This window comes from Epinephelus lanceolatus, chromosome 16 (genome assembly GCF_041903045.1).
Source record: "Epinephelus lanceolatus isolate andai-2023 chromosome 16, ASM4190304v1, whole genome shotgun sequence".
Taxonomy (NCBI): domain Eukaryota; kingdom Metazoa; phylum Chordata; class Actinopteri; order Perciformes; family Serranidae; genus Epinephelus; species Epinephelus lanceolatus.
The window spans coordinates 21558111-21580551 of NC_135749.1; the positions used below are offsets into that span (position 1 = coordinate 21558111).

The following is a 22441-nucleotide window of genomic DNA, read 5'->3' on the forward strand; positions in this document are numbered from 1 at the left end:
TTATCCGCAAAAATCTCAGCATGTGTATGAGCCCTTACTTCCAAAAATTAGGAATTTTATAAGCTATTGAATTCAGAAGCTGTTTTGGAACTTTTGATTATAGTAAATGGTCCTGATGAAGTTTATCAAGTTATCATGACAGTGATATCCATCTTTTTATATCACATTTAGGAAGTCTCATCCATGTCGGCTTAAAAACTGAAGTGTAAAGTTTGTTCTTCATGTTGGGAAAATATCCTGCTGAGAATATTTACACTCCTGCCATCGGAGACCTGCAGTATATGTGTCATCTTCAACACACATGAGCGAGCAGGGACCGCACACGTTGATGCGTCACTTTTCCGTGCACCTTCCAGTATATCACTCGTCACACATAAAATTAAAGACTAATAACTCCCGGGTGGGAAGTGGGTCATTTCAGGAAGAAAAGGCTATAAATATGAACTGAAATACAAACGTATTTCCTCCCTGGAACACTTAAGAAAACAAGTACTGTGTGTGTGTGTAGGTGTGTGTGTGTGTCTACTCCCTATATGTGTGTTTGTCTGTGTCCCAGTAAAGCATGACTGCCGAATCTGTCTTTTAATGAATTTAATAGTTCCATCATTTCTCTATCAACCATCAACGCTGGTGTTCTACACACACACACACACACACACACACACACATACAGGTATGGGAGGATTATGAGGACACTTTTCCCATACCAGCTCAGTCATGGTTTATGGGGACCCACCTTTCCCTTTGTCCCAGAGAGATGCAAGAAAGATTAAAATGATCCAAAAAAATTTAGAAATGTTTCTGTCTACTTAGAATTAAATTATTGTCAAAGAATCTGAAGATATGAAAACCTGACATTTTACGGACTATGAGGACAGGGCGGGAGGAGGCGTTTCTTGACCCCACACTTGTTTATTGGGACATTACCCATACACACACACAATCAGAGCAAAACCCTTGATTATGAGGACAACACTGGTTTAACTGTACATTACCCACACACACACAATCAGAGCAAAACCCTGGATTATGAGGACAACACTGGTTTAACTGTACATTACCCACACAACACACACAATCAGAGCAAAACCCTTGATTATGAGGACAACACTGGTTTAACTGTACATCACCCCCCCACACACACAATCAGAGCAAAACCCTTGATTATGAGGACAACACTGTTTAACTGTACATTACCCACACAACACACACAATCAGAGCAAAACCCTTGATTATGAGGACAACACTGTTTAACTGTACATTACCCACACACACACACACAATCAGAGCAAAACCCTTGATTATGAGGACAACACTGTTTAACTGGACATTACCCACACACACACACAATCAGAGCAAAACCCTTGATTATGAAGACAACACTAGTTTAACTGTACATTACCCACACACACACACAATCAGAGCAAAACCCTGGATTATGAGGACAACATTGTTTAACTGTACATCACCCCCCCCCCACACAAGACACACAATCAGGGCAAAACCCTTGATTATGAAGACAACACTGGTTTAACGGTACATTACCCACACACACACACAATCAGAGCAAAACCCTGGATTATGAGGACAACACTGGTTTAACTGTACATTACCCACACAACACACACAATCAGAGCAAAACCCTTGATTATGAGGACAACACTGTTTAACTGTACATTACCCCCCCCCCCCCCCACACACACACACACAGAGCAAAACCCTTGATTATGAAGACAACACTGGTTTAACTGTACATTACCCCCCCCCACACAAGACACACAATCAGAGCAAAACCCTTGATTATGAAGACAACACTGGTTTAACTGTACATTACCCACACACACACAATCAGAGCAAAACCCTTGATTATGAGGACAACACTGGTTTAACTGTACATTACCCCCCCCCACACAAGACACACAATCAGAGCAAAACCCTTGATTATGAAGACAACACTGGTTTAAATGTACATTACCCACACAAGACACACAATCAGAGCAAAACCCTTGATTATGAAGACAACACTGGTTTAACTGTACATTACCCACACACACACACAATCAGAGCAAAACCCTTGATTATGAGGACAACACTGGTTTAACTGTACATTACCCACACAACACACACAATCAGAGCAAAACCCTTGATTATGAAGACAACACTGGTTTAACTGTACATTACCCACACACACACACAATCAGAGCAAAACCCTTGATTATGAAGACAACACTGGTTTAACTGTACATTACCCACACAAGACACACAATCAGAGCAAAACCCTTGATTATGAAGACAACACTGGTTTAACTGTACATTATCCACACAAGACACACAATCAGAGCAAAACCCTTGATTATGAAGACAACACTGGTATAACTGTACATTACCCACACAACACACAATCAGAGCAAAACCCTTGATTATGAAGACAACACTGGTTTAACTGTACATTACCCACACACGCACACAATCAGAGCAAAACCCTTGATTATGAAGACAACACTGGTTTAACTGTACATTACCCACACAACACACACAATCAGAGCAAAACCCCTGATTATGAGGACAACACTGTTTAACTGTACATCACCCCCCCACACACACACACACACAATCAGGGCAAAACCCTTGATTATGAGGACAACACTGGTTTAAATTACACACACAAGTGTTATATGGCAATCCATCACTGAAAAAGTACCTCACTGCAAGAGTTTTGAGAAAGGTAAACTACCTGCATTTTGAAAGGTTAAATCAATTGAGCATTTTATATGGATAATTGAATCTGACTATTAAACACAATGCTGGCAATAATGTTGTGCCAGGTGTATGAGTGACACTGCAAAAAAATATTCCTGACTGAATTTGTGTCATAAGCCACAGCTAGCACAAAGTGAGTCATGACTATCAGTAGAGAGGCTGGACAACTTTCTCACAGATATGCATTGGAGAACATCCTGACATCATGCACCACTGTGTGGTATGGAAACTGCTCTGCTGTAGAAAGAAAGGCTCTGCAGCAGGTAGTGATATCAGCACAGAGGATCACCATCAACTGCCTCCCATCAGCCACAGACATTTAGATCAGCAGATGTAGGAACATAGCTGCCAGCATTCTGATGGACCCCTCTCATCCCACCCATGGACTGTTGAACCTCCTCCCCTCAGGAGGAAGGATGTGCATCATCATATTTTATATATCATGGTATCTATTGGCACCAAATGCACTTTCAATCAACTGTCTTCCTCTGCTTAATCTTTACTGTTCAACTTTCTACTCTAGTTATAGTTTTTATATTGTCTGCTGCTTTTTTGGGACCTTGACTACTAAATTTTGTTCTTTTCATGTACCCTCACCCTCATGTCCTAGAATGATAATAAATTATCCTTGAATGATAAATTATCCTTGAATCAGTTATGAGATACACTGGTATTAATGGGCATAATTCACATCTTTTTAAACCTGTAAGGGACATCTACACCAAGAATGACTGTAAAGAACTATACTGGTGTAAGCACCCGCACACTACACAATGGTGCTCAATGTTTTGCCTCATCAGTGGAATTTATTTTATTGAATAAAATGGGCATTTCTCAAATAAAATGTAACACTCCGCAGCTTTTTTTTTTTAAATAAATATTTCTGTTATAAGGGTCTCACAAAACCCAACATCATAAAATTTGAACTACCCCTTTGAAGGGCCAAGTAAAACATACAAATTACAGTGCCAAGTAAAATAAAGTGTAGAGCAAAGAATAGGTATAAGACTGCCTTAAGATACACCGATATGAAAATTCCGGCCGACACCGATAACCAATATTAACATTGCTGTTATGGCCGATATACAAGTTACTACGATAACCAAATTTTGAACATACTGAAAACACATTGAATTTGAAAAGGTAATGTCTTTCTTTATTTCCCCCCACTACCCACTCTAACAGTGTTAGTTTTAGGCAGTTTTTACAACTTGTACAAATGTTTAACTGACCTTGTTAACAAAACAAATTTAAGTGCCAAGTAATATTAACATAAAGTGCAGAGCAACTTAAAGCAACAATTACTGCCCTGAGCAAACTGTAAAATATTGACGATGTAAACAAAAATTGAGTGGGACAGGAGGTCCATTGCACAAGAATAAAGTGCGGGAAAAACCCACCCACAACCTCAGGCTATTTCGCCCCCATTTCGTTTGAACATAATACCCCTGTTTCTCACAAAATCGCGAATGTTTTGAATAGTTCTGTCTGTCAAAACAGGGTGCTCAGCGCGCTTGCACTGCTCACACTCCAACTTTGATGCAAGGTGTCCTTTCGTGATATGTATTTTGAAGTGTTTCATAACAGCACTGACTTCAGCCTTGCTCCATGGCCTTTTCACACATCTTCTTGACGATTTGACCTCTGTCAATCAAAAGAAAATTGTATATGTTAAGATAGGGAAGACAATAACTGTTACAATTTAATTTATATTTTCTTGAAATAACTTCGGAGCCACTGAAATGTAGGTTACAAATGTTTAGGGTTGTCCCCTGATAGTCGAATATTCGAATCAATAGTTGGAGATCCCGTAGTCGACTGAGATTTCTTTAGTCGAGTATTCATTTTTTTGTTGCTGTTGTTGTTGTTTTATCAGTCAGTGTGCAGTGTACTGCTGGGGAAATTTTGGTCCCCAAATGTAGCTGCAAGGATGGATGGAGTCCTACCTTTGGAGCTGGTTACCACACTCTGGGTTGTACACAGTTTCTTTTGCCCTGGAGAACCAATACATGATTTTGTTAGAATAGCTAGTACAAACCATTTGTGGAGAAGTTTATTTTCCAAACAAAACAATGCTATTTATTGAACATAAGCTGTAACTTGAACTTGATCCCTAAAATTATATGAAGATGTGAAGAGAGACAACTCTACAATTTTGAAGGACTAGATGAAATTGCACGTCGCTATGCATGCACTCAATATGAATCCCACCCCCAACCAGATAAAAAAAAAACAAAAAACTTCTATCCAATCAAGATTTGGTAGTAGTGCTTTGGTGTTAACTTTGATATGGACTGACTTTATGAGGACATGACATGACTCTGTAAAGAGTAAGCATTCATGATTGGACTTAGCTGTTCTAGAATGTTTGAAGGGAAAAGTTACAGCACTGTCAACAGGCCCAGCTGATGGTCACCTGTGACATAGCTTTAAGAATACAGAAACCGGTAGTCGAGTGGTTAGGTCGCGTACCACATGGGTGCTAGCGCTCTGAACAGCAGGTTCCCGATTCGATTCCTGGCCGGCCGGACCATTTACTTCATGTCATTCCCCTACTCTCTTCCCTGCATTTCCTATCTTTCTCCACTGTAATAAAAGCCACCTAGCCAAAAAATATTTAAAAAAAAACCAAAAAAGAATATAGAAATGCATGTAATCCAATCACCGCCTCATAGCTAGGTGAGGTGGTTAAATCTGTTACAAAATAGAGATGATCATGTACTGGAATTAGAGGAATGATCATGCACTGGAATAAATTCACTATTATTAACTGTCTATGTTGATAGCATAAAATCAAACTTAGATAGTAAAGGTAATTAATTTAGAGTAAAAAAGAATCAGAGTTTGGTCATTATGTTCACGTATCTGTCTGGGTCTGTCTCACCAAACAGTTAGAGGGCCACATCAGCTCTCATTCACTGAGAAATACCGGAGGCTCCCTTCAAGGAGACGAGGCAAGGTCTGTCCAAAAAGTAACTTGATATGTTGTAAGCCGCTTATTTGAAGAAAAAAGTCGCTAATGTGGTCTAAAAAGACACCAAACATAGTAAGTGATCCAAAGCTTAAGTCGTCACCCTCTATGGTCCTGAAAATGCAGTTTACCTCATCATAAGGTTAACAAACTCAAGAGTGTTCACTAAACCCGATTTCTGGAATACCCCTCTGAATCATTACTACAACTTTAAACAAATAAAAACTGTACCTTTGTAACTCTTGGCCTCATCCTGGGTAGATTCCATTCTTTTTCTTTTCTCTAAGAAAAAAAAAATTAAAATTGTCAACTTCTTCAATCTGAACTTTTTTTTTAACATCCATTAGAAGCAACATATTTATGTTCCTTAAGTTTGATTCCATTCTAACTGCAAAGTAACAAGTAATGATATATCCAATGAATAACTTATACTATAATACTACAATCTGGATCCATATGAACAGTGAACATTAGAGGCAAATTTAACAAATAACACTGAACATATTCTAAGTATATTAAAGTCCCTTTGTAGTACAGGCCCCTGACAGCATTTTATATAATTTACACCCATTATGAGAGCTAAAGGTAGTTTAAAAGCAAAACTTAAATCTGCTTTCTCCCCCCTTTTAGAATACATACAGCACAGTAATGCTGCCTGCAATATAGCAAGGGCAATGTAACGGCCGGGCTCCACCGGCTGCAAACGTAAGCGTCACGTCAGCGTAGCGTCGCGGCGTATTCATTTGGGCTCCACTGACCGTGTACGGAAGCGACACGTAGAGAAGCCAACGGGGTTGTTTACCGTTTGCGGAGCCGAGAGGCTGCATGTAGGCTGCATGAAATGTTAAAGCATTTTCCACCTAAGTTATTACATATATTTGAATTATCTACAAGTTTACTGTACTGTTTGTCATCTACTCGCTTTCAAATGTCCACCACAGACATTTACACAATGTCACGGATAAATATGGGTAAATGCATGAAAAAAAATCATCACATATCACCTCTGATAATGGTTGATTCATTTAAAAACACATTGTGCTCGTTTAGCACACTATTTCATGTAGTTTTTATGTGCTGGAGGGTCGCGTAGGGGAGCTGCGTAAAATAGAGAGTTGCCGCGCGACAGACGGGGGTTGTCGCGCCGCTCCCGTTGCCGGTGGAGCCGCTGTAATTGATTAACAGGGGGGCGAGCTGCTACAGGACTCGCGCTGCAGACGTGTCACGCCGCTGACGTGCCCGGTGGAGCCCGGCCATAAGGCTTTCCCACACATTACCAGAGGAGCTCGTGACCTCTTCAGGCATCTTCACTTCTTGATTTTCTGGTGAAAGAATACAAAAAAGGCCTTCAGCATCAATTGAAGTTAAGTGATCAATGGTAAATGGACTGTACTTATACAGCCCTTTTCTAGTCTTATCAACTACTCAAAGCACTTTACAATACTGGTCTATCACTCGCCCATTCACACCACATTCATACACTGATAGCTTAAATGCGGAAACCATGCCACGTACTTGACTCTTATCATTGTTGATTTACTGACTGTGTACCTTGCTGACTTTGTGGTAGTATTAAAGCAACATCAGGGAATTTGAATATGGTCCTTACTCCAAAATATACCATAAATGTATACTGGAAGATATTCAATACATACCACTTAGTCCGGACCCATCAACTCCATCTCCGTCATCTCCACTGCCTTCACCACCTCCACCGCCTTCACTGCCTCCACCGCCTCCACCGCCATCGTCAACACTACTGCCATCACCACCGCCATCACCACTGGCATCGTCGCCAACACCGCCATCGTAATCATCGTCATCACCATCGCCATCGTCATCACCATCACCCAGCTCTGGGTCCAATTCGTCTAAAGAAATGATTGATGCAAAAAATAAAAATAATTGTTGCTGCAAGTTTGTACACCCGACATGTTTCTGTATCATGTACCAAAACATTGAGGCATATTTACTTTTTATATTCTAGAAAGTCTGAATTTACATCTTCCCAATTTAAAACATGTCCAAAATACTGTTGTATTTCTTTAGTCTCACTACTTTGTTTTGTAATTGATCCTGTAGTAAAATATTATTCTTTTGAGAAGAGCCATTAAGAGTGTTGTTACCACCACATACCTTCAAGCTCAATCTCGTCAAGAGACTTTCCCTGGAATTTTGCAAGAGTTCCTTTCTCCATTGCAAGTAGAAGCTTTGTGATTTTTGCCATTTCTATAGTTGCCTCCGGCAGACGATAAAAGTCTCTGTGGACTCGTATATCGTGGCCCAAAAAGTTGGCCAGTTGGTCCAGCTCATTGTTCTTGAGGTTGAGTATTTGGGACACTGTTGCAATGTGCTTGCGAAGATATGTAGACCTCAGATTATCAGGATTCTTTGCACCACACATACTTGCAAACTTTCTTATGCAGTCCTGTCCCCTGTAGTAGCTCATGGGGGGGCACTGTGGTCGTCCAAATAGGAAGGGATTATCCTTATGCACGTTACATGCGTCTCTTTTCTCTACAAGAAGTGTTGTTGCACTGACAGCCTCAGGGTTTAACAAAACAGCAACTTTCCTATCTCTTTTGCCGATAATTTCTACCCTGCTGAAGTGCTGGGCTAACTTTTGTTCAAACGGTGACAGGCTAGCAGCTATGTCACTATGGAGCTCAGTCTGGTCTCTTTTCTTGAATGACTCAAGTGACATTTTTGAGACTTCTCCTGCACGACGTCTATTAAAGAGGATGATCTGAGCAAGTGTCACCCTAGCAACTTCTGCATACGCCTGTGGAGACTCATGCTCTTTCAGGTCTGCGATGGCGGCAGCCGATTTTTCCTCCAGGTGCTTGTGCAAAAGCTGCACATCCTCTGTGAATGGTATGGTGGATGGTTTATTGTACTTTGACTTGCTCAAAGTAGCCAGTGCAGTGTGGGAGACTTGTCCTGCCCATTCTTTTGTGCAGAGTTGTGTAAATCGTTCCGCTGCTTTAATCAAATTTTCATTCTCTGCTGCGATGGCCCTGCAGAGAATAATGTCACCAATCTTCTTCAGCGAGTGTCCCAATTTCAGGGCAAGACTGGGTGTACAATAGGAGTGCTTCTCTTCATCATATCCAGCAACTTCTCTGACAGCTCCAATGATTTTGTAAAAATTGTTTGGTTTTACAGCATCTTCGAAGCTAAATATAGAATATTTTTTTCTTAAGGTTAACAACAGTCTGCCCATTTCCCGAGCCTTTGTTCTGATGTACTCAAATTTTGTTGGATCACTCCCATGCTTGTTGTAGAGAGACTGGCCCAGTTGCAATATGAGGAAGTCATTACGGACTACAGATGCTACCTCATCGTCCCTCATCTTTCCAAGGATCTTCCACACTCCAGGGGACACTGCTTGGCTGTATGTTGACTCTGCAATATCTGCCAGAACTAAGGCTTTGGTCTTAGAAATAGCTTCAGTGTCTGAGACCATCTTTGACGGGCATCTACGCGAGTGGCGCCATAGCTCTTTACGGATAAACAGGCCTTTACAATATGCACAGTGCACATGCGTTTTGGCATTCACCGAGATTTTTGATGGTCCTGGTCTTCTTTTCAATTTCAATTGTCCATCATGTTTACTCATTACTTCTTGATTATGTTCATAATTACCTTTGTTCCGCAACTTCTCAAGTAACCTCTTTCTCTCTTTTGAGTTCTTAGGGAATGAGAGTGCTTCAGCAATGTCAGGCTCTACTTTCTCATGCTTTTTAAGGTGACGAGATATTTTAGACTGAGGTGTTTTGCAAACATAGCAGTAATTTTTTGATGTGCAAGAAGAGACCTGTGGTGCTACTGCAGTCTCAGTAGAAAAAGACTCTGTTGTACTTCTTGGAAGAGTCTGGGTATTACTTGTAGTAGGATCATCAACATCAGAACAGGGTTCACTATCAGGTATGAAGTCATCATCAATGCCAACTCTGCCAGAGTTGGAAGCATCCTTGTCCTCCTGTTCCATGCAGGATATAGGTTGCAGGACTGTCTTTGTCCTTTCCTGGGAAGAAAGTGAGTCAACTGGTCCACTCTTGCGATGTGGTAGGTTTAGATCCTCACTATTACTAAATAGTTCAGTGTCAGTTACAACATCTTCAGAGTTGGATCCATCAGACCTTGGTGCGGTGTCAGCTATGTAGAGATCACCAGAGGAATAGCCATCACTACTTGCAGAGTCAGAAATAATCTCATCGGGTATAACATCCTATGCAGAAAAAAGAGCTTATATTAACCCCCAAAAATCTACTACTGTGTAAGTCACAATCTGACACCAAGAACACTTTAAAATCAAATTTAAAATGGAACCAAGGAAAATGAACATACCAGCGATTGATTATTCTTGAAAAAGCAGGATTTGTGCCAGGATCTTGAACACACTAAAAGCACATTGAAATGAAAAGTTAGCAAGTTGTGCTAATGCTTTTGTTTTAGTTTAACATAAAAACTGCACTAAAGTAGGGCTGCACGATAAATGGCATTTTCATTGTCATCGCGATATGAACATGCAAGATAAACGCATTGTAAAGACCGCCTGAAATGCGACGAATGAAAAATCAGTGTTACTACTCGTGCCATGCATTTACACTCAGCATGTGAGCATTTGGGGAAGCCCTAGACACCGTTTGGCCAATTAGATGAAGCCTCAGCTACCCTGTCAGGTCATGTGTCATTTGCTGGAGGTGAACAAGCAGGAAGGAGAGAGGAGCAAGGAAAATATGGTCGATGAAGAAGTTGTTGTGAACAAGCACAGTACTTTTGCTACTTGGAATTATTTTGGATTCAGGAGAGACGTTTTATGGACACGCATTGTCGCAAGTCGATAATGCTGAGGACATTTGGAGGATATTTCTCCTTCCTCTTTGTATTTCTGCCATTTTCTCCTCTGTGAAACTCTGAAGCCTCCTCCTCCCTGCTCCTAACACTGTTTCACTTTAGGAGCTCTCTTAAGGGCTAAGATACTTTACAGGGTTCCTACAGCTTAAGCCAAGTTAAATTTAAGACTTTTTAAGACTTTTTTAATGCCACTTGAAATGAAATTTAAGACCAACGACACAATCAACACAAATGAAATAAATGAATAAATCTCCAACTCCCTCATTTGATTTGTATGATTGGTGTTTTTTTATGGTGTTCAGACACCACAGTACCTTTGCTTTTAGCGTAGGTGTGCACCCGAACACTAGGTTCGTTCGAGATGAGCCAGGCCTGCGCAGATTCGATCACCGGCGATCGGCGCACAATGCATGCCGGTTAGTTTTGTGTCCAACTTCATCCCGACTTGCTCTGACGTATTACAAAAGTGGATGGCGATAAAGCCGCGAGAGCGAGGTGGCCACAGTTTTTAGAGCCAGGCGCTGCAGTTGCTCTCCACTGACTGCACCGCCTGGCTCTCACCTGATCTAACAGCTGACTGGTTTAGATGTCAACTCAACAAGATGACGTTTTAGATAAACTTTTAATTTTTGTTGAATTTTAGAGATTAAGATTGTATTTGTCTGATCTGAAGGTTTATTCTGTGAACAGAAAACATGTTGTGTGACTGATGGTGAAGTTTAGTTGTCAGAGACTGAATACATTCATCACAAACTATACGGAGTCTACTGTACTATATTAATATTGGACGATTTAATTATTGAAGTATTTAGCAACACAAAGACTTGTGGTCAGTGGGATGTGAGGATTCTTAAACTAACATCAGATGTGAAGCCTTGACTGTATCTGACTGATCTTTAATGAAAGCTGTTGTCTTGTATAAAATATGAACCTTATAGTCAAGCACTGTTTATTTAGCCTGTGTAGTTGAGGGGACAGGTCAAACTGATATGATGCTGATTTACAGGAGAATTCATGTCAAATGGAGGATAAACCATGAACATAAACTACAGATCACCTGTAAAGCATTTTAATAAATTAATCTATCATAATTAAAATAACTGGAGACTGAAAACAAACTGATGTATGGCTCTGATCACTTTTTTAATGAATTGACATCATTCCAGACAGGATGTGAGTGTGTCTGTGACTTCCTGTACGGACTGAAGGCTGCTGGAAACTGTCAAGAAACTGTCCGACTTCACCGCAGCTTTTTGTTACCGCCCCCCGCTGTGGCCGCCTGCTCTCGGTTACTTTCCAGGCGAGGCGCAGTTCATCTCAAACGAGCCTACTGTCCAGAGATTTGGTGCTGCTGTCCCGGTTGTTGATATCGGAGATGGGGGTGGAGACATGGTAGAGACGAGAGTAGAACAGAACCGTGAAATACCTGGCGTTTGTTGACAGTTTGATTTTGAGGCTTTGTGTTTCGCGCTGTGCATGAGGGACTCCACTGCCTTGATTACCATCGTGCCGAGTTTGAAACATTTCTTGCACAAAATACACCGTGCCTCGTATAAATTGCCTGGTACCGGTTTCAGCCATCCAGAAAAATCTTTGTTGGACAGCCAACTTTCATTAAATTTACACTTTCCCACGTGGTCCGACTGCTACATGAATGACGTGCATCTGCTCTGAGAGTCACGGCCGCAAACACATCACTGTTTTGTTGGTTCCACTCTCGTGAATGCGTGACGTTACTGCTATTTGGCAAATTATTTTTAAAAAATAAATGTTACCTATTATTTTTAGTATAATTGTTTAGACTAATTAGAATCTGAAATCCTACTTACCACGTGTTAACATTTTTAAGACTTTTGAAAGATTGATTTAAGACATTTTAATACCAATTAAGGCCTTATTTTTAGATTAATAAATTCAATTCCTTTTAAGACTTTTTAAAGATCTGCGGGAACCCTGCTTTATGAATAACTTCTATCTTTCTTAGAAAACATCATGTTTCTATGAATTTTCTTAGAATTTAGTTACTAGGAGCAAGTCTTTGTATCAGGAAGCTTTATGAATACAGCCCATGATGTTTATGTTATGTTTTTCTTAATTCAATACTGTGTGGTATAGAGCCCTGCGCTGGAGCCCAAGGCCTGAGGGGCCCGACAGCCCGAGGGCCGGGCTTCGGGCCAGTTACGACATCATTACCTTGGACACGGGCCGGACTCGGGCTTTTTTTTTAACCTGCCAATTAGAGAGGTGTGTGTTTGTGTTTAACCAATTTAAACGGCAACACTTGAACGCAGCAGCCGCTGTGCCTCTCCCTCTCCGCTGCACGTCACTCATCATATTGTAGCGTCCGCCAGGACGTGTGGAAGGATGACGCGGTTATTCGGCAAACCACCGTTTGTTACTGAACAGTACAGGTTACTGTTGGCCGTAACCACGCCAAAACAACCACAAAACAAGGACTTAGCTGTAACGTTAACTCGAACCATGCACTGCTGCTCTCTCCTCCAGCTCGCACCACACACACAAGCACACGCACTCACACAGCCCTCATCCTCGTCACTCTTGCACCCTGCTCACAGAACATTGACATTACAACAGAACATTCACTGCAGGGTTGCTACAATATTTTACTGATCCCATTCATAAACACTGTGATAAGGTTTGTTTTGTTCGTGTTTGTAGCTTAGGCTTGGATAGACGTGTTTATTTGTTAATAGACCTGCCACCTACAATTTGCAATATCAGGCGCTGCAGTTGCATTGCGCACACTCACTTCAAAAAACAAAATAATCAATTAAACAGCCCCGAAAATGCTTCAAACACTTTTCTAAATAATCTTAATATTGAAAGGAAATGAAATATACCCACTTATGCCATTAAAAGTGCTTAGATAAGGTCGGAGGTCTATAACTGCACATATAGACCTCCGACCTTATCTGGGTATATTTCGTTTCCTTTCAATATTAAGATTATTTAGAAAAGTGTTTAAAGCATTTTGGGGGTTGTTTAATTGATTATTTTGTTTTCTGAAGTGACTGTGCGCCATGCAACTGCAACAGTGCGCAGCAACAGTTGACAATTCTCACTAAATAGGAGAATACGGTTATTAAGTTAAATAAATTCATATTTAACTTTATCATTTCAATCAAAATATAATAAATGTAGCTTAATACCATGCTAGAAACCCCAATTAAGCTATTTTAATGTCTGCAACATTAACAGCCTACATGTTGTTATGGGAGGTTTAAAAAAAAAAAAAAAAAAAAGTCAGGCTTTTTTTCGGATTCGGGCATGAGAATTCTGAAAACCTTCAGTTTAGAAGAAATATTTTAAAATGGAGTTTAGGAAATTAGACCTGTTACAATTATCTTATTTAAATTAGTGCGCCCCTTAATTGGTTGGATATTCATGTACAATTTCATGTGCGAGTTTAATAAAAACACGTTTGAAATCATTTATTTCATTATTCAGTGGGCATGGACTATTCGATTTTTGGGGTCTAGCAGTATACCTATTAAAAGAGAACAACATAGGAACTATAGAGCTTATATACAACCTTACTGTCATCGCAATACTGAACAGTGTTACAGTACATCGCAGATATCATATCGTGCAGCGCTACACTAAAGACAACAACAACAAAAACTGTTTGAGTGACATGAATACGAACATTTGCATGTGAGACCAAGCCATTTTAGACTGGAGACAGGTCCTGTGCAATCTTCACAATGGTCCAAACAGCTGACAAGTGAGCAGGTAACACTATGGTGGCACTGAGGAACCAATAAGGTATATATCAGTAATGATCAGTGATGGAAACCCTTAACATAGGGTAAAAACATTTCTGAAGACTTCTGAGCAGTACCAACTTGTGACACCCATTATATAAAGAAATGCATGAAGGCCTGATACACACCCCCACCACAAACCCAATACATGAACGCCTGATTAGGAAAATGTCCTCTTAAGTACATTCTGACATAACCACACACACACACCCAATTCCTACTGTCCTTACAGGACACTTTGTCCTGATAGTCCTGTGCTGTGGCAGGTACATGTAGTGTACAACATTCAAAAGTGTGAAGACTTCTGAGCACAGTCATAAGATCAAACAAAACAGTATTACGTCTAGAAGTAAAATCATGATATTACAAGAATACTGTCAACTTACAATGTCATCCTTTAATGTTGACGGAGCTGCCCTGACCTCTGTCATCAAATCACGACCGCTGCACACCTCCTGTGACTGAGTCAATGACAGGCACAAATGTGAGTTTATTTTAAGCTGAAATAATTCATTTTCATTCTGCAAACACTGTATTGCAACACTGGCCATGAGTATGGCAGAAATGTCAGTTAATAGTCAGCAGGGAAAAAGGAAGACCGGAATAATGAACTTGTACTATAAAATTTTAAAGACCAAAACCAATTCTACTGTATTGAAGGTGACACATAAAGCGAACTAACTATGATGGCACAAACTACAACTTGCCTTTTCTGAGCCTGGCTCACTTTCTCTCAACTTCGGGTGAGATTGTTCTTCACCGGGTGCCTGAAATTGTAAAGAGGAAATGTACTGTTTAATCACTTGACTGGCAGCACTATCACTTAGTGGTCTTTAAGAAAGAAAGACAGGTGATAATTATGTTCATATTCACCTCAAAAGGTAAAAGATTACTGTAACAATGTTATTATACACAACAAAAATTCCATTACTTTCAAATAACAGGGTTCCCACACATTTTCACAGACACAATTTCAAAACCTTTCCATGACTTTTCAAGGACCCATAATATAATTTCCATGACCTGGAGAAGATTTTAGAGGTCCTGGAGGAAGTTTCAGGAAATAGGGAGCTCGTGTGCCAATGATCACAGTAAGATAGCCTAATTAATTACACTGCAGACAACAAAATTCCATGACTTTTCCAGGTTTTCCATGACCATGGGAACCCTGACATAAGACCTCAATACCTTCAGGACTTTCCTGGTCTAGAATATCATTTGATATTCTTCAACTTTTTCAGGTTTAATATGACCATGGAAACCCTGAACATACATCACCAACTTGTGACACCCATTATATAAAGAAATGCATGAAGACCTGATACACACCCCCACCACAAACCCAATACATGAACGCCTGATTAGGAAAATGTCCTCTTAAGTACATTCTGACATAACCACACACACACACACCCAATTCCTACTGTCCTTACAGGACACTTTGTCCTGATAGTCCTGTGCTGTGGCAGGTACATGTAGTGTACAACATTCAAAAGTGTGAAGACTTCTGAGCACAGTCATAAGATCAAATAAAACAGTATTATGTCTAGAAGTAAAATCATGATATTACAAGAATACTGTCAACTTACAATGTCATCCTTTAATGTTGACGGAGCTGCCCTGACCTCTGTCATCAAATCACGACCGCTGCACACCTCCTGTGACTGAGTCAATGACAGGCACAAATGTGAGTTTATTTTAAGCTGAAATAATTCATTTTCATTCTGCAAACACTGTGTTACAACACTGGCCATGAGTATGGCAGAAATGTCAGTTAATAGTCAGCAGGGAAGAAGGAAGACCGGAATAATGAACTTGTACTATAAAATTCTAAAGACCAAAACCAATTCTACTGTATTGAAGGTGACACATAAAGCGAACTAACTAGGATGGCACAAACTACAACTTGCCTTTTCTGAGCCTGGCTCACTTTCTCTCAACTTCGGGTGAGATTGTTCTTCACCGGGTGCCTGAAATTGTAAAGAGGAAATGTACTGTTTATTCACTTGACTGGCAGCACTATCACTTAGTGGTCTTTAAGAAAGAAAGACAGGTGATAATTATGTTCATATTCACCTCAAAAGGTAAAAGATTACTGTAACAATGTCATTATACACAACAAAAATGCCTTTACTTTCAAATAACAGGGTTCCCACACATTTTCACAGACACAATTTCAAAACCTTTCCATGACTTTTCAAGGACCCATAATATAATTTCCATGACCTGGAGAAGATTTTAGAGCTCCTGGAGGAAGTTTCAGGAAATAGGGAGCTCGTGTGCCAATGATCACAGTAAGATAGCCTAATTAATTACACTGCAGACAACAAAATTCCATGACTTTTCCAGGTTTTCCATGACCATGGGAACCCTGACATAAGACCTCAATACCTTCAGGACTTTCCTGGTCTAGAATATCATTTGATATTCTTCAACTTTTTCAGGTTTAATATGACCATGGAAACCCTGAACATACATCACCAACTTGTGACACCCATTATATAAAGAAATGCATGAAGGCCTGATACACACCCCCACCACAAACCCAATACATGAACGCCTGATTAGGAGAATGTCCTCTTAAGTACATTCTGTCATAACCACACACACACACCCAATTCCTACTGTCCTTACAGGACACTTTGTCCTGATAGTCCTGTGCTGTGGCAGGTACATGTAGTGTACAACATTCAAAAGTGTGAAGACTTCTGAGCACAGTCATAAGATCAAACAAAACAGTATTATGTCTAGAAGTAAAATCATGATATTACAAGAATACTGTCAACTTACAATGTCATCCTTTAATGTTGACGGAGCTGCCCTGACCTCTGTCATCAAATCACGACCGCTGCACACCTCCTGTGACTGAGTCAATGACAGGCACAAATGTGAGTTTATTTTAAGCTGAAATAATTCATTTTCATTCTGCAAACACTGTATTGCAACACTGGCCATGAGTATGGCAGAAATGTCAGTTAATAGTCAGCAGGGAAAAAGGAAGACCGGAATAATGAACTTGTACTATAAAATTCTAAAGACCAAAACCAATTCTACTGTATTGAAGGTGACACATAAAGCGAACTAACTATGATGGCACAAACTACAACTTGCCTTTTCTGAGCCTGGCTCACTTTCTCTCAACTTCGGGTGAGATTGTTCTTCACCGGGTGCCTGAAATTGTAAAGAGGAAATGTACTGTTTATTCACTTGACTGGCAGCACTATCACTTAGTGGTCTTTAAGAAAGAAAGACAGGTGATAATTATGTTCATATTCACCTCAAAAGGTACCGCCCAGCCCCACTCTTGACCAATCAAATTACTCAAAAATAACTGTTGTATAAAATAAATTATAGTTAACACTGTCATTAAGAGAACATGAGACCTTTATCTCACCATTGAGCGCCATGGCCAAGAGGAATCGCCATAGTTATATGTGATCTCCTCGCCTGGAAAGATTTCCTTGACAGCAAAAAGACACAAGTGTGGCTTTCCTTGGACCATTATTCTTTTGACATTACAGTTGGGCTGTATGTGATCGTCATTCACTAGTCGTCCCAGTGTTCCATCCTCTTTTGAAGCGTCTATGCTGTGAGACAAATAGACCAGAAAAAAAAACTTTAAACTTTGCTTGGGTTAAATCCTTAAATTGTCATGAGAGAAAAAAGACCTTCAGCCCAGCCTTGGCTTTTATGTAAAACACAAACTTTTTTAAAAACACATACGTATACTATTACACCTTTCTCACTAGCATATTGTGCAACAAAAGCCCTTTTTTTGTTAGACAGCTGCAGTCTTGTCATTTTCTCTTCCAAAACAGTTGGTTACTTCATCATATGATTTAACACCCTCTCATTTGTCAGTGTTTCCCCTAGTTGTTTTTGCTTTGGTGCGGGGGGGCTGGATGAGGGTAGTCGGGGGGTGATCCTAGGACCTTCTGCCCACAGGACCCCATTACAAGAGCATTTGTACCTGACAAACATTTTACACAGATTTGTGTTCACATTTTTTATTTTAGCAATGGAACACTATTTTTCGGCTCCGCCTCGACATACTTAAATGATACTCGAAGTTTACTCAAAGATGCCTTATAACTTTAACTATATATAAAGCAGAGACCTGCACTGGGTCGGGTACCCGCTGATTTGCGCATGTTTTTTTTTTTTAAAAATGTTTTCCCAGGTTCGGATCTGGGTGGAAAAAATAATATGCAGGTCGGATCGCAGGTTTTTAGATAAACACATCAAAATTAATATAAAAAAAATAATAATTGAGCTAAAAACTAATCTTTTTAGTTAGTTTGGTAAACTACAGATATCTTGGTCATTATTTACTCTCTGAGGATTGCTTCAGCTATTTCGCCACGGTCATTGGTTCAGCTGTTTACACGTGTTTCACCATCTAATAACACAATTTGTGATTGGACGACAGAATCAACATGGCTGCCACCGTCTTACAAGCGCCGCTTCCAAAACAGTAAATAATTATTTAGGTATTTGAGAATTAAGTGGATAAAACGTACAACTATCACTTTATAATGTTTCTGAAGTGTTTCCCTGATGGATTACTTCTCTCCTCGATGGATTCTAAAAACACGTGACAGCTTGTAACTGTTGAACGTTGCTCTGGACAGAAAGTAAGTCTGTTATTACACATGTAAAGTTCCTTTACAAAGATTAAAAGTTTAAAAGCATTAAACGTAACAAACGAGTGCTTTTACACTCGTATGGGAGAAGAACACAGAGGGTTGATGATGGAGCTGAAGTCAGGTTTTTATTGTGAGAGCTGCTTCATTCAGGTTGTTGTTTACTCACTGGCACCTTAACTGTGGCGATATGCTGTTCAATATTCAGCCAATATGACCCAAAATGATTACTTTAAATCCGGGTTACGGGTTGGGCTGCGGGTCGTGTTTCAACGGGTCGGACCGGGTGCGGTTTTGTACGTCCCCGGGTGGGGGCGGGGCGGATCTTGAAAATTGGACCCGTGCAGGACTCTGATATAAAGTATGCCTCCTCTGTATGGATAGAAAATTCAGTCACAACAAAATAATCTCTCTATATAATCAAAGATTATATAAGTTGTTGCAAAGATTGCATTAAATGCGTATTGCAAGTTGTGAAGAGACACTCGGCACATTTTATTTTAAATCAGCAGCTGCAGACTAAACTGCTGCAAAAATGCGTAAAAAGTAAATTGTCATGAGCCAGAAATAGATTAAGGGATTTTCCCTGTTTGTTTTCAAAGAGTTTTTATTCCATTATATTTCAATCGCATATAGTGAACGGACATGATTTGATTTCAAATTGGCAGCATGCTGTGTTATTAAAATGGTATGAGCCAGTCCAGATGTGTTTATTTGTTTGCAAATTGTTTTATCTGTATGTATAGGCCTTCAGTTTCTTTATGTTCATGTTAGAAGAGTGCAGGCTTGTGCAATATTTATTTATTTATTCAAGTTACGCACTGAGTTAATTGACAGGACTCATTTTATTTGAAATTACTGACTTTTCAATAAAAAAGATTATAAACTGACATGCCTATCAATTGCATATCAATTATTTTTAGGCTCAATAAATTCTGATAATATTTGACCGTAATTTCAAACATTTGTCCGGTAAATTGAAAACCAACTGGTCACGCTGTCCGGTGCCAATTTTTTTTTTTTTTTTTTTTAGGGGAAACACTGACAACCAGATGCCAACCCATCAATCAAACAGTCCTACAATTTCAATCTCTCTGTAAAGCACTTTGGTCCAGCATTTGTTTTTAAATGTACCCACAAATAAAACTACAACTTCAAATAAGACGAGCAACACTTTGAAAAAAAAAAAATACATATGAGTAAATGAACAAGCAGCAAACTTACCAGTAGCGCTTCCCATTCCACATGAAATCGAATATATATTTGCTTTTGTCATCTGCTCCTGCACTCAGGGACAAAACTCCCCTGTACTCCACCACAAAACTTTTTGGTTCGATGTATTCCTGTGTAAACACACCTCTCCCTGAAGAAAAGAAAGAAAGAAAACATTAACATAAGTTACTACTTCTAAGACCACCAACCTCATTTATGGCTTCTTTTCAAAGAGAAATTTAGACAGAGAGGAAGACCGACAACAACAATTTATAAGCGCCTTTAAAAAAAACAGAGTTAGTAAGTGCTGTTAATAAAAATTAGTGATGGCCAAATGAAGCCCGGTGAAGCATTTTCTTTATTTTCTGAGCCCACTAGATGGCGCTTTTTGTTCATCAAAAGGTTGAAAGCACACTGAATTGCCATTCTTTGAGCCTCTTTCTTTAAGCGATGAGTGCCAACTAGTGGGCTCAGAAAATAAAGAACATGCTTCATGAGGCTTCAATTGGCCATGACTAATAAAAATAATAAAACAAAATGTTAATGACTACAATCCAGAATAAAATGAAAAAATGAAAAAGACTTACAATTACAATCAGTTCATATAAGCCATACAATGAAAGCAAATCTTATTTTAAGAGGTAAAGGAAGACAATGTATGGGTATATGGCATGTAGGTAGCAATCTGGGTGGGGTGCCCACATACAGTATATCACATAAGTGAGTACACCCCTCCCATTTTTGCAAATATTTCATTATATCTCGTCATGGGACAACACTATAGAAATGACACTTTGATATAACTTAAAGTAGTCAGTGTACAGCTTGTATAGTAGTATAGATTTACCTTCCTATGAAAATGACTCAAAACACAGCCATCAACATCTAAACAGCTGGCAACATAAGTGAGTACACCCCACAGTGAACATGTCCAAATTGTGCCTAAAGTGTCAATATTTTGTGTGCCAACCATTATTATCTAGCACTGCCTTAACCCTTTTGGGCATGGACTTCACCAGAGCTCACAGGTTGCTTCAGGAATCCTCTCCCACTCCTCCATGATGACATCATGGAGCAGATGGATGTGAAGACACCTTGCGCTACCCCACCTTCAGCTTGAGGATGGCCCACAGGTGCACAGGTGAGTTTAGGGCTGGATACATACTTGGCCAGTCCATCACCTTCACCTTCAGCTTCCTCAGCAAGGCAGTTGTCATCTACTAGGTGTGTTTTGGGTCATTATCATGTTGGAAAACTGCATTGCAGCTCAGTTTCTGAAGGGGGGCGAGCATGCTCTGCTTGGAATTTATGTTTCACTAAATGAACCGAGCTCCCCAGAGCCGGCAGCACTCATGCAGTCCCAAACCATGATGCTGCCACCACTATACTTGACTGTAGACAAAGGACAGTTGTCTTGGTGCTCTTTCAGCATGTGTGGCACCTTGGTGAAGAGCACCAAGACAACTGTCCTTTGCCTACAGTCAAGTATAGTGGTGGCAGCACTCATGCAGCCCCAAACCATGATGCTGCCACCACTATACTTGCCTGTAGGCAAGGGACAGTTGTCTTGGTGCTCTTCACCAAGGTGCCACACATGCTGAAAGAGCACCAAGACAACTGTCCCTTGCCTACAGGCAAGTATAGTGGTGGCAGCATCATGGTTTAGGGCCGCATGAGTGCTGCCACCACTATACTTGCCTGTAGGCAAAGGACAGTTGTGGTTGGTTGGACATGTTCACTGTGGGGTGTACTCACTTATGTTGCCAGCTGTTTAGATGTTGATGGCTGTGTTTTGAGTCATTTTCATAGGAAGGTAAATCTATACTACTATACAAGCTGTACACTGACTACTTTAAGTTATATCAAAGTGTCATTTCTATAGTGTTGTCCCATGAAAAGATAAAATTAAATATTTGCAAAAATGAGAGGGGTGTACTCACTTATGTGAGATACTGTATATTACAAGCAGTACATTTGGTGAACATTTTTTTATTTGCATAATCAACATAGAATCCTATCTATAATAAACTCTACACTTGCATGTTAATGTGTTAATTAATAGTAACATGACACTTTTTAACTTGAAGATGATTTAAAGGATTAGTTAAAGCAGCTGTAAGTGGTTTGATGGTTTGGGATAACTTTCTATAATTTTGCCCGCTCTCTTATAGTGCTGCACGATTGATCTAATCGCAATCGCGATGTCAGGC

General features: G+C 39.9%; 1 protein-coding gene across 4 annotated transcripts in view; it reads right to left on the minus strand.

Annotated features, from left to right (window-relative positions):
* Positions 1–3894: 3894 nt before the first annotated feature.
* Positions 3895–22441, minus strand: part of LOC117262509 (uncharacterized) — a 31479-nt gene continuing 12932 nt past the window's right edge. For 2 of the 4 annotated variants that reach the window (XM_078175695.1, XM_078175696.1), the window contains 16 exons: positions 20244–20382; positions 17771–17963; positions 17488–17547; positions 17167–17241; positions 16287–16346; positions 15966–16040; positions 15084–15143; positions 14763–14837; positions 14259–14361; positions 10082–10134; positions 7868–9962; positions 7387–7602; positions 7009–7053; positions 5963–6013; positions 4707–4754; positions 3895–4404 (listed from right to left, as the gene is read on the minus strand). In XM_078175695.1, coding sequence (XP_078031821.1) covers positions 4169–4404; positions 4707–4754; positions 5963–6013; positions 7009–7053; positions 7387–7602; positions 7868–9962; positions 10082–10134; positions 14259–14361; positions 14763–14837; positions 15084–15143; positions 15966–16040; positions 16287–16346; positions 17167–17241; positions 17488–17547; positions 17771–17963; positions 20244–20382 — 3584 coding nt within the window. In that variant the 3' untranslated portion in view covers positions 3895–4168. The remainder of the gene's footprint in view (positions 4405–4706; positions 4755–5962; positions 6014–7008; positions 7054–7386; positions 7603–7867; positions 9963–10081; positions 10135–14258; positions 14362–14762; positions 14838–15083; positions 15144–15965; positions 16041–16286; positions 16347–17166; positions 17242–17487; positions 17548–17770; positions 17964–20243; positions 20383–22441) is intronic. The other 2 variants (XM_078175697.1, XM_078175698.1) reach the window with 2 other exon arrangements.